At 32.7% G+C, this 12,927-nt stretch overlaps 3 protein-coding genes across 3 annotated transcripts; 1 reads left to right on the forward strand and 2 right to left on the reverse strand.

The window, feature by feature from the left end:
• The first annotated feature begins 461 nt into the window (after positions 1-461).
• Positions 462-8,089, forward strand: LOC140747855 (uncharacterized). Its single transcript, XM_073080475.1, has 9 exons — positions 462-822; positions 1,207-1,705; positions 2,018-2,175; positions 2,565-2,740; positions 3,460-3,610; positions 3,863-3,987; positions 5,537-5,666; positions 6,137-6,320; positions 6,607-8,089. The coding sequence occupies exons 1-9, from the start codon at positions 741-743 to the stop codon at positions 6,983-6,985; spliced, it is 1,884 nt and encodes a 627-aa protein (XP_072936576.1). The 5' UTR covers positions 462-740; the 3' UTR covers positions 6,986-8,089.
• Positions 8,090-10,401: 2,312 nt separating this feature from the next.
• Positions 10,402-10,844, reverse strand: LOC140747857 (uncharacterized). The gene has a single exon (XM_073080478.1). It carries the CDS (start codon positions 10,802-10,804, stop codon positions 10,514-10,516), a length of 291 nt encoding a protein of 96 aa, XP_072936579.1. The 5' UTR covers positions 10,805-10,844; the 3' UTR covers positions 10,402-10,513.
• LOC140747856 (uncharacterized) lies at positions 10,553-11,813 on the reverse strand. Its single transcript, XM_073080476.1, has 4 exons — positions 11,462-11,813; positions 11,122-11,225; positions 10,844-11,028; positions 10,553-10,695 (listed from the first exon to the last, which is right to left on the reverse strand). The coding sequence occupies exons 1-4, from the start codon at positions 11,541-11,543 to the stop codon at positions 10,689-10,691; spliced, it is 378 nt and encodes a 125-aa protein (XP_072936577.1). The 5' UTR covers positions 11,544-11,813; the 3' UTR covers positions 10,553-10,688.
• Positions 11,814-12,927: the final 1,114 nt, after the last annotated feature.

Raw genomic sequence — 12,927 nt, forward strand, 5'->3', positions numbered from 1 at the left:
GTCCTTTCGAAATTCTTTATTTAACCAGTATATTCCTTGTTTTTATTTTTTTAGTTTTTTTAGTAATATGATTTTTTAAAGTTTGATAAATGTCGATCTTCAGGTGAATCAAGAGTACGAGAGCTATCGATTCAATTCATCGAGTGCTGGATTAAAAACTCACACCGAGAATAAAGAAAACTTCATTTAGAAAATCACCGTATGTGTGCGTTCGGTAATAGCTTTATTTAGATATATTGTACAGACTGTAACTGATGCCATGATGTCAATTAAAAAGGAGATATTATGGATATTTCAGGTCACACGGTACTTTCTTATCTCGGATTTTTGAATGGGGCAAATTAACCCTAGTAATATTATGAAGTCATTGGTATATTATATTCTTGGCTGTAAATATTGAAAATCTTTGAGATTATTTGTGTCAATTTGACACTGATATGATTGATACTTTATTTGACGTTTTGTTGACAATTCATGTTATGAAAATATGACAAAGTCTTAGTTTCGAAATGTTTTTATTATTTTGCTTTTTACTTCATAAAATGCTTTGAAATGAAATGACATAAATTATTATTAGAGAAACAAATATTATTTAATTAAATAGTGTACTTAATAATAGTAAGATTACGTTTTCATATACGTAATTGACATATTTACTTTATCTAGTAGGTATCTATTGACAGCTTATCCGTAAAAAGTAAATTATAAATGTTTTTCAAATTGGCGTGAATCTTAGAAACATGGAAACATTGTTAGAAGACAATCTCTTCCAGAAAATAGTTGCAGAAGATCAGGAAGGTGTTTCACAATTACTGTTGAAAGGTAGGTAGATTGAGTAGATTTTTTGTTTGTATTTTGAACAAGACTACTTTATTTGTATTTAAATTCATATTTAATACACGTTTTAAAGGGTATAAGCCCAAGAAGGCAAATAAAGGCTAAATGAATGCTATGTTTACTAATGCTATTATTTTGTACCAGTAGATTTTTATGTAAAGTAGAAACTTTATTTATATATGGGAAAGAGCTATTGTTGGCTTTAGACAGTTCAGTAAGTAGACCTTATTTGACTTTGAGAAATTTGTACAAAAAGCATATAAACTATATTTGCATTTGTAATATAAAGTATAATATTTAAAGATTTTTAGTAGATCTAGGGGGTATGGATAATAAGCAGTAAATGGGTACATTTTTGTTGCATTGCAGGTGCTAATCCCAATAAGATAACTCGCTTGGGCAAAACAAGTTTAGGTGAAGCTGCTAAGTTGGGAAATACAGATATAGTAAAATTATTAATAGATGCCAGCAAAACTGACAAATACTCTTATAAAATGGTAAGCACACAAAACATACAAAAGAAGAGACAAATAAAGTCACAAAAACGAAAACTAAAGAGTTCTGCTCAAAACGATGAAATGGTTGTTAAGTGTAAAAATCTTAATGATAGAACAATGAAAACTTCAAAAGGACCGGTAGAGAGTACTGATTCAGCTGATGATATTCAAAAAGACAGAAATCAAGGATATTTTGTAATTATTCATAGTGATGGGTCAAGTAGCGATGAGAGTAAAATTAATAGTCTAAAATCCCCCTTGAGCCCTCCATCCCTAGTGACATCTCCACAGGCCGATCTAGAATGGGATGAAGATATAGGAAATTTTGCACCTACTACCAGTGAAGATGAGACTTGGTCTTCGATGTACAGGTAAATATAAATAAAAAAACAAAACATTGTGTTAAGATTGTGCTTATTTAAAAACTCTTTGTATGCTTTGTGTATTATAAAAATGTAAAATAAGCAGTTGTTGTTATTTCATGTGATTGTAATTGTTATTCCATGAAGAAATCCCGGGGATTAAAATGACAATTTGTTAATATAATAATTTATCAATTAACAATTTGACAAACAAATGTTTTGCAACATTAATTGTTTCATGTATTTATATAAAACACCAATGTATGCTTAGATTGTAAATTATAATTTACAAAAAAAGAGCTCAAAAATATTTTTCTTTAGGTGGTATGCTGCTATTTTAGAAAATACAGGAGCAGCTATAGCAGCTGCATCAGTAGTGACGAGCGGAGTTGACCAACAAGATGCGTTCATGAGAACAGCCCTGCACTATGCCTCTGAACATGGGCACATAGAAGTTGTAAAACAATTGATAGATGCTGGTAATTAGTGTAGTATTAGAGACATTGTAATTATTGTGTAGCTGATTTACACATGTTACAAAGGTACATCTTTAGTTTTTTTTAAGTTCTTTTTGTTTTTATATATTATCATTATAATAATCTGAATTTCTGATATCTAGCACTGCATTAATTCATCATAAATAGAATTCATGACATATCTTATTTATCTATATGTTATAATTGCATATTATTAAGTAATTTATTTAAATTTTTATTTTTATTGTAAATGCTATCTATATTCATTTGTGTTTAATGCTTGACATACAACTTATCAGTAGTAGTTGTTTATATAGTCATTTCACATTCTTATGCTATGCTTTGGAAACCTTTATATTTTTTTTGTATTACATAAATTTATGATATTTCAGGTTGTAAAGTTGATATAACAGCTGGAAATGGTCTCACTTCTTTACATGTAGCTGTGACAAAGAATCACACAGAAATAGTCAAGCACCTCTTGGCATCTGGAAGTCATGTTAACTACAAGACACATGAAAAAATGACACCTCTTCATTTCGCTGCATCAAGAGGGTTCTTGGAACTGGTAAATTATATTCTGTACTTGTAGTTTAATATATGCTTAGACTATTTAATTTTTATTAGGGGCATATCTTGAAAAATTAGAATCTGGGTTTCAAAAAAGACTTTCAGAGTTGGGGGCAAAAAATAATGATCACTTGCTGTTATGGAAAATGTAATATTTAATTGCTTGAGAATTTTCCAGAATGTTTTTAAAGTTGTGTTTCAACTAATCTGCTCTTCATATTTGAGTATGACAAGGACTTTTTTAATTATAATAAAACTGTAAGTGGAAGTAAATATATAAATCATACTAGTTTTTGCCAGCGGCTTCGCCCACGTTTAAAAGAAAATAATATGACATACTAACATACATAAAAATGAAAATTCGTACCTTCATTGGAATGACAGTGGCGCCATCTGGCGAAAATTGGTTGTACCAACTCTGAAACCTTCGTGGGCTCATGGACAACAACTTTGCTAAAGATCATCACTTGATCAAATGCATAGTTTACGATTCTATCCTTAGTTCTATCTCTTTAGTTCCCATGGAATTTCCGGGATAAAAACTATCCTATGTCCTTTCTCGGGTCTCAGACTATCTCTGTACAAAATTTCATTAAAATCGGTTCAGTGGTTTAGGTGTGAAGAAGAGGCAACCAGACAGACAGACAGACAGACAGAGTTACTTTCGGATTTATAATATTAAATAAAGGATAAAGGATAAGGATTATGCTTTTACAGGTAAAGATTTTAATTACTAATGGGGCGTACATAGAAGCTAGAGATACAAATGAGAGAACAGCTTTATATTTGGCCGCAGGAAGAGGTCATGTTGATGTTGTGAAGTACCTTATATCTGTGGGTGCCAATGTGAATGGCGAAGAAATACATGGTAATAGCCATGTTATTGCTAATAATAGTTTATTTAGATTTTATTTTACTGTTTTTTCCGTATTTTAATGACATTTCGCTTTTGAATTTAAAAAATTTAACTGTAGGTACTTTTATACATATGCATATCCATATAAATACTCAATTGACAAAAATCTAAATAAATTCTCATTATTCATACTTGTTTCATGTTTTTCAAATATAGGTAAACTGTTAATAGGTTTATTAAACATATATTATGAAATATTTTTAGGTTACACTCCTCTATGTGAAGCAGTTTGGCAAAGATGCACTGATATTGTGGAGGTGTTGCTTCGCGCTGGTGCAAGAATAACACATTCTCATAAACTATTACACAATGCAATAATACAGCGTCAGGTGGTTATTTTACTTTTAATCAATTCTTATTGATTTTTAATGTACAGGGTGGGCCAAGAATTCGTTAACATTTGAATCTAATACCCTACGCAAGTAAATGCCGCGAGGGGCGCGGGGAGGGGTCTTGTCACTAGCTCGTTCCTCGGAAATTTAGTCGCAATGGATCGCTTCACGGGGCCGCAGCGCGCTTACTGTGTGAAACAATTTTATTTAAACAACAATTCGCTTATTACTGTGAGACGCTTATTTCGTGTTGAATATGATTTACACGACTTAAGTCAGTGTCCGAGTGGTCCTTTAAAAAAGAAATGGGTGAAGAAGTTCGAAGAGACGGGATCTACACTAAATGTAAAGCAAACCGGCGGCCTACGGACTTCTCGGAGCGAAGAGAACGTACAGCAAGTTTCTGCTTCTGTTCGACGTGATCCAGGTTTATCGACGCGCAAACGTTCGGCTGAATTAGGATTATCCCGCACATCGTTACGCCGTATTTTGAAGTTAGATTTGAAATTGCATCCGTATAAGATCCAATTGGTGCAGGAACTAAAACCTAATGATTTAAATTTACGCAAGTCCTATGCTGAAACAATGTTAGATCGATTCAGTAATTTTGAGAACCTCTTATTTTCTGACGAAGCCCATTTTCATCTTAACGGACATGTAAACAAACAGAATTGCAGATATTGGAGCAGTGACAATCCTAAAGCTAAACACGAAAGGCCACTTCATTCTCCAAAGATAACTGTATGGGCTGCAATTTCAGCAAAAGGAATAATTGGACCCTACTTTTTTGAAGATTCTCACGGCCGTTCAGTTACTGTTAATTCTACTCGGTATGTGAAAATGTTACGGGAGTTTTTGGCACCGATGCTACTGGAATTTTCTGGCTACAATCGTAACACATGGTTTCAACAAGATGGAGCCACTTGTCACACATCCAACGAGTCCCTGCCGGTGGTTAAAGAAATGTTTCCGAAAAGGCTGATTTCCAGACGAGGTGACATTCCATGGCCACCCAGAAGTCCAGATCTATCCCCAGCTGACTTCTTTTTATGGGGTTATTTAAAGAGTCGTGTCTACATCGATAAACCAAATACACTACGTCAACTAAAAGAAAAAATCAGCGAAGAGATATCGACGATCTCACGGTCTCTGTGCGGACGAGTATTCGAAAATTTCGTTACTCGCTTAGAAGAGTGTAAAAATCGAAATGGTGGTCATTTAGATGATATAATTTTTAAAAAATAATTTCCAACTAATTAGCTTTCTTTTAATAAAACAATTTTTAAAATATGTCAAATAGTTTTTTTTAAATGATTATTTCAAATGTTAACTAATTCATGGCCCACCCTGTATTATTCATGATTTTACAGCCTTTGTTACCTAATTTAAAGAATATGCTTCTACCGCTTCAAGTAGAGTTGTCATAACTAGTAATATTCACATTATGAGTTTATACAATAGCTGTAAAGCTCTGCACTTTGCTGATATAATCAAATTTTGTTTAACAAGCGTGGTTTCTGATGATTTTGCTATGATTATTTTCTAGGAACAAATTGTAAAGCTGTTCGCAGATCTAGCTGGAGGCATAAATTTAACTAATGATAATGGCGATACTCCGTTGTTGCTAGCGGCGCGGTTGTCGCAGCCTAACATCATTTATACTTTATTACAGCGAGGTAAGAATAATATAATTTGTAGAGTAGAGCAACTATCTATGAAAAGAGATAAATAAAAATAAAATAAAATAAAAATAAAAATAGCCTTTATTGCTACTGTACTTTTATACATGTTATGATTTTTGTTACTTCAGATACTATACTTGCATTTACTTTTATGTTACTATACATACTTTTTATATAAAATAAATAAATAAATAATATTAAATGAAAAGAGATAAATTATGGTTAAAACCTTAATTACCCACATACACCACTCTTTATAATACTAGACCAGTAGTGATTTAAGTTGTTTAAGAGATCCACCATCACCTCTACCACTACCTTCTAATACCCACCATATTATGATACAGACATCAGGTGCTATTTGGTGTCTTTACACATATCCCTGGATGGCAATGATCAATTAACATCAGGTTTAGACTTATACTCGTTTAAAGCTTTAATTACATTAATTAAATATATTTTAGGGGCCAGCATCAATACCTGCAACAGTTTCACTGGAATCAACGCATTGCATGTTCTCGTCGAAAGTATAGACTGTCCCAAAGAGTTTGAAGAAGTGCTAGTTTTCTTACTAAAACATAAAATTGACATGAATGCGACTTCTCTTACTGGGGACACAGCTTTGAATAGAGCCCTGCTGTTACAAAGGTATGTAAAATTTGTTTAATAAAATGTACTTTTAATGTTTGAAGTATATTGATAATAATTAAGTCAATTTAAAAAAAAAAAACGTGAAGCCAAAAAAAATCAATATTGCTTTTGTATGTCCTAATGCCTGAGGATTTAAAGTATTAATAACCTAATAGTAATCAGACTACTAGACTATTAATACTTTAAATATCAATTAGGCCTATAAATCGGAGGGTTCTAGGTTCGAATCCTAGACAAGCACTTCTGATTTCCTCTCCATAATACTGGCCACATTTTTTTGCAGAGATCACGCTGCTATGATGTTGATACGACATGGTGCCAACGTGAATGCTGGTGATCTTCATTCGCGAGGCATCGATAATTTGAGCATAGCATCCAAAAGACGTACACCAAACCTTGCCTCAATGCTCCTAAAAGCTGGCCACTGTCCGCTAATGTCGGACGCTACGATTGTTTTAAAACCAGAAAGTACAGCTCTCTGGGTATTTAATGCTTGTAGAAATCCTCTAAGGTTAGCAGATTTATGCAGGATCAGGATAAGATTGTTATGTAAAAATAAGCCAATGTTTGCTCATATAGACGCATTACCTCTACCGAGTAGTTTAAAGAAGTTTCTAATGATGGAAGATGAAAGTGTACCTTTATCGCCTACCACGTCGTAGCTGATTCGCTGGCACGGTTTGATATTTGTGCCTCTGGCAATGTAGGTAGTTTGCGCCCCTCGAAAACTATCCTAATCAAGTTATAAAATCTGGGAAGTCTTTTATTCGTCGAATTATTTTCAAATACTACCAAAATTTACGATTACAGTTTTGGTTTTTCGCCAACTCATTGTAATATAGGTATAAACTATGTAGAGTTGATGTTTTTTTTTACGGTCAGCAAAATGCACTCTCCTGAATTTGTGGTTGAAAGCCGCTCCCTTGGCTATCCTTTTGAATAAATGTGGTCTTTTAAAATCTACTTATTGCTAAAACAAAGGACCACTTAGAGATAGGTTCTTACAGTCTTAGTGAAGTTGTTTAGCATCTTTTTGTCAGAATTTTTGGAATAGTCATTATAATTATAAAAGTAAAAGTGATGGAAAATTGTTTTTCTGCGCTTAGCAGGAACTGTGACATAAATGTAAAGTTACACTTGCATTTTTTAAGAACTCTTTTAACTTTAACAACCAAAAAGCTCGAAAAGTGTCTTTATGCGAAGTGAAAAAGCGTGGTATTAAGGAAATAAATATCCCAAGTACATGTATTTGCCTTGTTATAACATTTGTTAAGGTTTTAGTCAATATAACGTTATGGGTAGTAAAATCATTATAGCAAACAGTGGCCTAATGAATAATAAACAAAATTGGGCCCAAGTTTATATCGGATATTACGGACTTAGTAATAACTGAATTTTATAACATAGATACTAAATGTTTGTTCATTCAATTTATAGGTAGTAGGTACCCAGATACCTATCTTGTATAGATTGGAGTAGGTTTACCAGATAAAATTAGACCCACTTCCAATTTAACATTTAGATTCATGGGTTTGATGTAAAATTAATGCGATATTTTACCCGCTATTGAAAAATCTTTGTTTTGAAAAAATGTATGTTTAGACAAGATTCCCATGACGCTGGTAAGATCAAAATATCGTAAGATATTAAGAATCGAAAATATTATCTCTAAAATGTAAAATTAAATATTACTTCTGTTTATATTAGGATTATTTGAAACTTTGTTCAAAATGAAAATAAAAAATAATATGCATGTATAAAAAAAACAAATGTTGCGATTTATTTTTATTGTAAGATCAAATACACAAAGTCGTAGTACAAAGGTGTACATTTAGTGAAAAATAGATTACATTTACGATAAAGAGAAACTACTTTAATATTTATCAATTTAGTGATATAAAGTCAGGTTTTCCTACATGTTCTTAATACTATAAAGCCTATAAATAAGAAGAATATATTACCTTTATATTTCTATGTAAAATGTTAAATAAGTAACATAAATGCTCCCTATGAATCCTATCACAAGACATATATCAATCTCGTATAACATATGGCTTCTACACGTCTTATTATTTACATAAAATAAAAGAAATATAAATACTTATAAATTATCCAGTTTAGACAATGACTTATAATGGCAATGAAAAATACACATTTTGTTTGAGAAATTATGTATGCACAAGAATAAAAACAAACCCAAAATTTAATTCTTAGGATGATATATAAACTGTGTTACATTAATTTATTCTTATTTTAAACAGGGTACAATTGTAATTCATATAATATATAGAATGTAGTATATGAGTACATTTAAGATAATAAAAATAAGTCAAATATATGTTGTTTTATTTTAAATGGAAATGTTTAACATTGAAGATTGATCCTTTTAAATAGAAAGTAATACAGTATCTTCAGCTGCTTAGAGAATAATAATATAAATTACTTCTATTTTACAAGTAACCTACTTTTATTACATCCAATATCATTAAGAAACTAAATATTTATATGGATATAAGGATATATTAATAACCATCGAATATTGAAATAAATAATAGTAATACATTTAAATTGTGACTTTTGCAACAATAAAGGTGTACTACAAAAGCTTCGGCAGTGTTAGAAGTGACTCTTTTGTATGCTTTAATAGTTATTTCCCCAAATCTTAGGACCATTTTATCATCACGTATGTTACCGTCCGCGTGCTTTACGGGCATGCGTGAATTATCCGCAACTGTCTCCGCAGCTTGCGTGCGTTTGACTTAAATGACAGGTAATGGATCTATGAACGACACGACCGTATGCGAGTGGCATACATGCGTACCAGAACTCAACGCGAGCACAGAACTTGCGTGATAGGGAAAAGGCCCTTAACGGTCTTGTAATAAAAGAAAAATACAAGAGTATTACTGCGACTGAGAGGACATAAACCTTAGGAAGGTTTATGTCCTGTTAATTTTAGTAAAGCAGCATATCCTTCTTTTGTACGAGGATATGCTGCCAGCAACATATCTAATAAAGAACAATGCCCTTTTTCCACTGCTTTGTGAATGACTGTTTTACCATCTGCGTCTCGAATTCGAGCATCAGCTCCAGAGTCAAGTAAAAATTTGACTGTCGGTACATGACCTGAAAATCAATATTTGATTACTGATAAAATTTTATAAGGAAATATGTATTTATGAAATATACGTAAAAGAAGTAACAAATGTACAGGAAATGCATATGATAGTGGATACTGTTTTAATTGCAGAATGATAATTTAGTACATTTAGGAGCCAAATTGAAACACCATTATTAAAGATGTATGTCTCACCTCATCCTTTGAATCAAAATAACAGTTAAAAAAAATTTATAAAGAAGTCTTAATTTATGGTGATATAGGGAAATAAATCATTTAATGTGTTCTTGCAGTAAGCAGATATTATTGTTGTTTAATATCATAACTAACCTGCAACAACTGCTTTATGCAGCGGTGTAGCCCGCCCTGATTTTGTCAGAACATCTACAAGTGCTCCATTCTGCACTAGTATCTTACAGATGTCCACATGTCCACCTCTAGCTGCATAATGCAATGGTGTGTAGCCAGATTTATCTTCAGCGTTCACAACAAATTTAAGATTCTTTGTCTTATTGATTATCTTTTGAACCTTTTCCGTTTCACCCGAGAATGCTAAAAATACATTTAATCAGAAATAATTTTCAAGATCTGTAATTGTTATATAACAAAATGTATTTTGGTATGTAAAAGTTGCACATAAATTGGTACATTCTATAAAGATTTCTAGTGTTTAGTGAAAAGTGATAAAGAGAAATATTCACAATAAATATGTGAAGATACAATTTAGTTATCATAAAGGAATATATACAGATATATGATTATAATTCAGCAGTATGTATTAAAGAAAACAATATCGATTTGAAAATACTTGTGGTCCACAAGCCAATTTTGAAACAATACAATACTTTTTTATTGTAAATAAGATGATATAATGCTTAATTTGTCTAATCAGTTCAGAGTTACCTGCATTCCATAAACTCCTCTCCCATTCCATTTCTGACAAGGTCTGTTGGACTGATGGATTAGCACTTGCCACATTACAGTTTGTATGGCTACTACACCCGCTTCCGTCACACATATTTGTATGCTTTAAGAATTATAGCAATAACGATAAATAGAGAAATGTATATATTTAGACTTCACGCTGCAAGGTCCAAGTAATTTCGGCTTCACCAGTACTCGAAATCACTTTATACCCAAGTAGAGCCAGTGAGTTAACAGCTTGCATTACATGAGTCTTAACGGTGATCCCATTCACAACATTTGTTCCTGAGCCAGGGTATTTCTTAACCAAAGCTTTCACTTCTTCATTTCCTAAGCCAAACACAGAACAATCATTAGCATAGAGCGACCCTTTGATAGCGATGTACACAAAACTATCTTCAGTCAAAGGAGTCAGAGCCGCGGTGGATTTTGTATCCATAATATTATAAATCAACAAAAAAGTATTTGATATGTTTACACTTCGTCGTCCTTGTTAGAATGTTGATAATGCATAGCCTCTTTGCTAAAATTAGTTATGTTGTCTTGCTCAACAATGATTGATGGCTCTGGTTCCGAGAATTCTTTTCTCATAGTCCACATGTACTCATTATAGTCTTGTTTTACTGCTGTTGAACTAGAAGCGACTACTTTGTAACCTAGAACCTGTGGAATGTGTTCGTATATGAGAAATTTAAACACTGAACTACAGCGATAGTGCTAAGTAACAAATATTATGCTAATTAGAATAATATTTACCTCGAGAGCACTAAGAATGACGCATGGATGTTGGAGGTACACAATGGTAGAGTCGTCGCAGTATCCACCACAGGCAAACCTTTTCAGTTGCTCTATGTCACCAGCTATAAATAACACTAATTTCAATAAAAAATTACAGTACCTGAACAGAACGGTAGCTACAATTTAATAAATTAAACCGTGGGAGTAGAACACGATTAAAACTTCTCGAACCTGACTGTTATCATTTTTATCTGCGCTTGAAGATAAATGTTATTGAGTGCTATGTTACGTACTTACTGTGCATTTTATTATAAATGCTTAGGGTGAAGTAGTATACATAGTATATTGTCACTTTTACCTTTTAATCCCGACACGAGTACACGCCAAGGGTTTTTATGCCCGTACGATGCAAGATTACCTCTAATCAAAATGTAGGGCATTGATTACGGATAGTGTCGCCTTTATAAAACGCTTAACGGTAATATATTTTATATGAATCACAAAAACGAAAGACAAGCAAACAAACAACCAATTATTAACTGATTAAATTATTGATGTCCGTGTAGTGTTGTCAGTCGCATGAGACATTTTCCCCTGAAAGTTAGATATGACTTTTTTCCCCATTTTACATTTTAAGAAGCCCGTAAAATAAAATGCAATCAGTCTTATTCGCACAATATCAGTGTATCAATAAAGAAACGCCCAAAATCGACTAGATATTTATTTATAACTGTAGATTGATATATTTAACGATATCTTTGAAATAATGAAGTCACGGTAAAAAATAAAAGCTTGTTTATTCATGATCGGTCTACAGTTGTCTAATAACGCCCGATCAAAGGAGGAAGAGGAAATTTTTTCTTCAGATTTATTTCCATAGACTATAATATAAGGCTTATTTCGGAGATTGCATTATAATTCTCCTCATAAGAAGACTATTTTTGTATAATCGTAGGGAGCGCGACGAATTTTAATAAAACTTAACTACAGCTTACGTAGTAACTATTTATTAATCTGTGCTTCAGCTGGGCTAAGCCTCCCTCAAACAAAATTCTCGAATCTGCCACAGTACAGGTTATGATGGATGAACATTTTGGGTTGCTTTTAAGAACGAAACAACGGTCTACAAGTTCAACGTCCGTTTCTTACCTTATTATGCGTCAAGAGCACTGCTTTCAATGATAGTATAACCTGGATGTATGTACAATCGTGGGAGCTGTCCACTATGTCACGAACGATGTTTCAGGAACGATGTCGCCCGCACGTCTGGCGCGCAACATCGAAATACAACTGCTGGATGAGCTGGTTCTACTGGAAGAGTTCATGTCCCAGTTGGCGCCGCGTATGAGTACTAAAGATGCCAAAAAGCTCTATTGTCACGATATAATTATCACATCGCATCTTTATAACATGTCACGTGCGCTTTGTATAATATTTGTAACATATTACTTATACTTTTATTTTTAAAGAAAAAGTAGATACATTTTGCGGAAAAAAATATTCAGGGAAAGATTTTCGCAGTTGCAACCGATTTTAATACGAGCACTTAATTGCGCAAAAATAAGTAGTTGGGGTTAACTGGTTTGAAATTAAGGTGAAATATTGGATGCAACTACAATATTACGTTAATATAAGATTTTTGTTCTAGTAAGAAATATAGAGACGTTTCGATATAAGTATAGCATCGTATTGATATCTTTAACGTACACCCGTGCCAACAAGAGTAGATAGTGTAGGTACAATGGGCCCCGCTACCGAATAGGTTTCTCGGCGCTTCATAATTTAGTTTAAATATGAATTTATACTTATCAGAAACAGGTAGAT

This window comes from Epargyreus clarus, unplaced genomic scaffold, assembly GCF_041222505.1.
Source record: "Epargyreus clarus isolate Ecla_fem2 unplaced genomic scaffold, WU_Ecla_fem_2.2 ptg000015l, whole genome shotgun sequence".
NCBI lineage: Eukaryota > Metazoa > Arthropoda > Insecta > Lepidoptera > Hesperiidae > Epargyreus > Epargyreus clarus.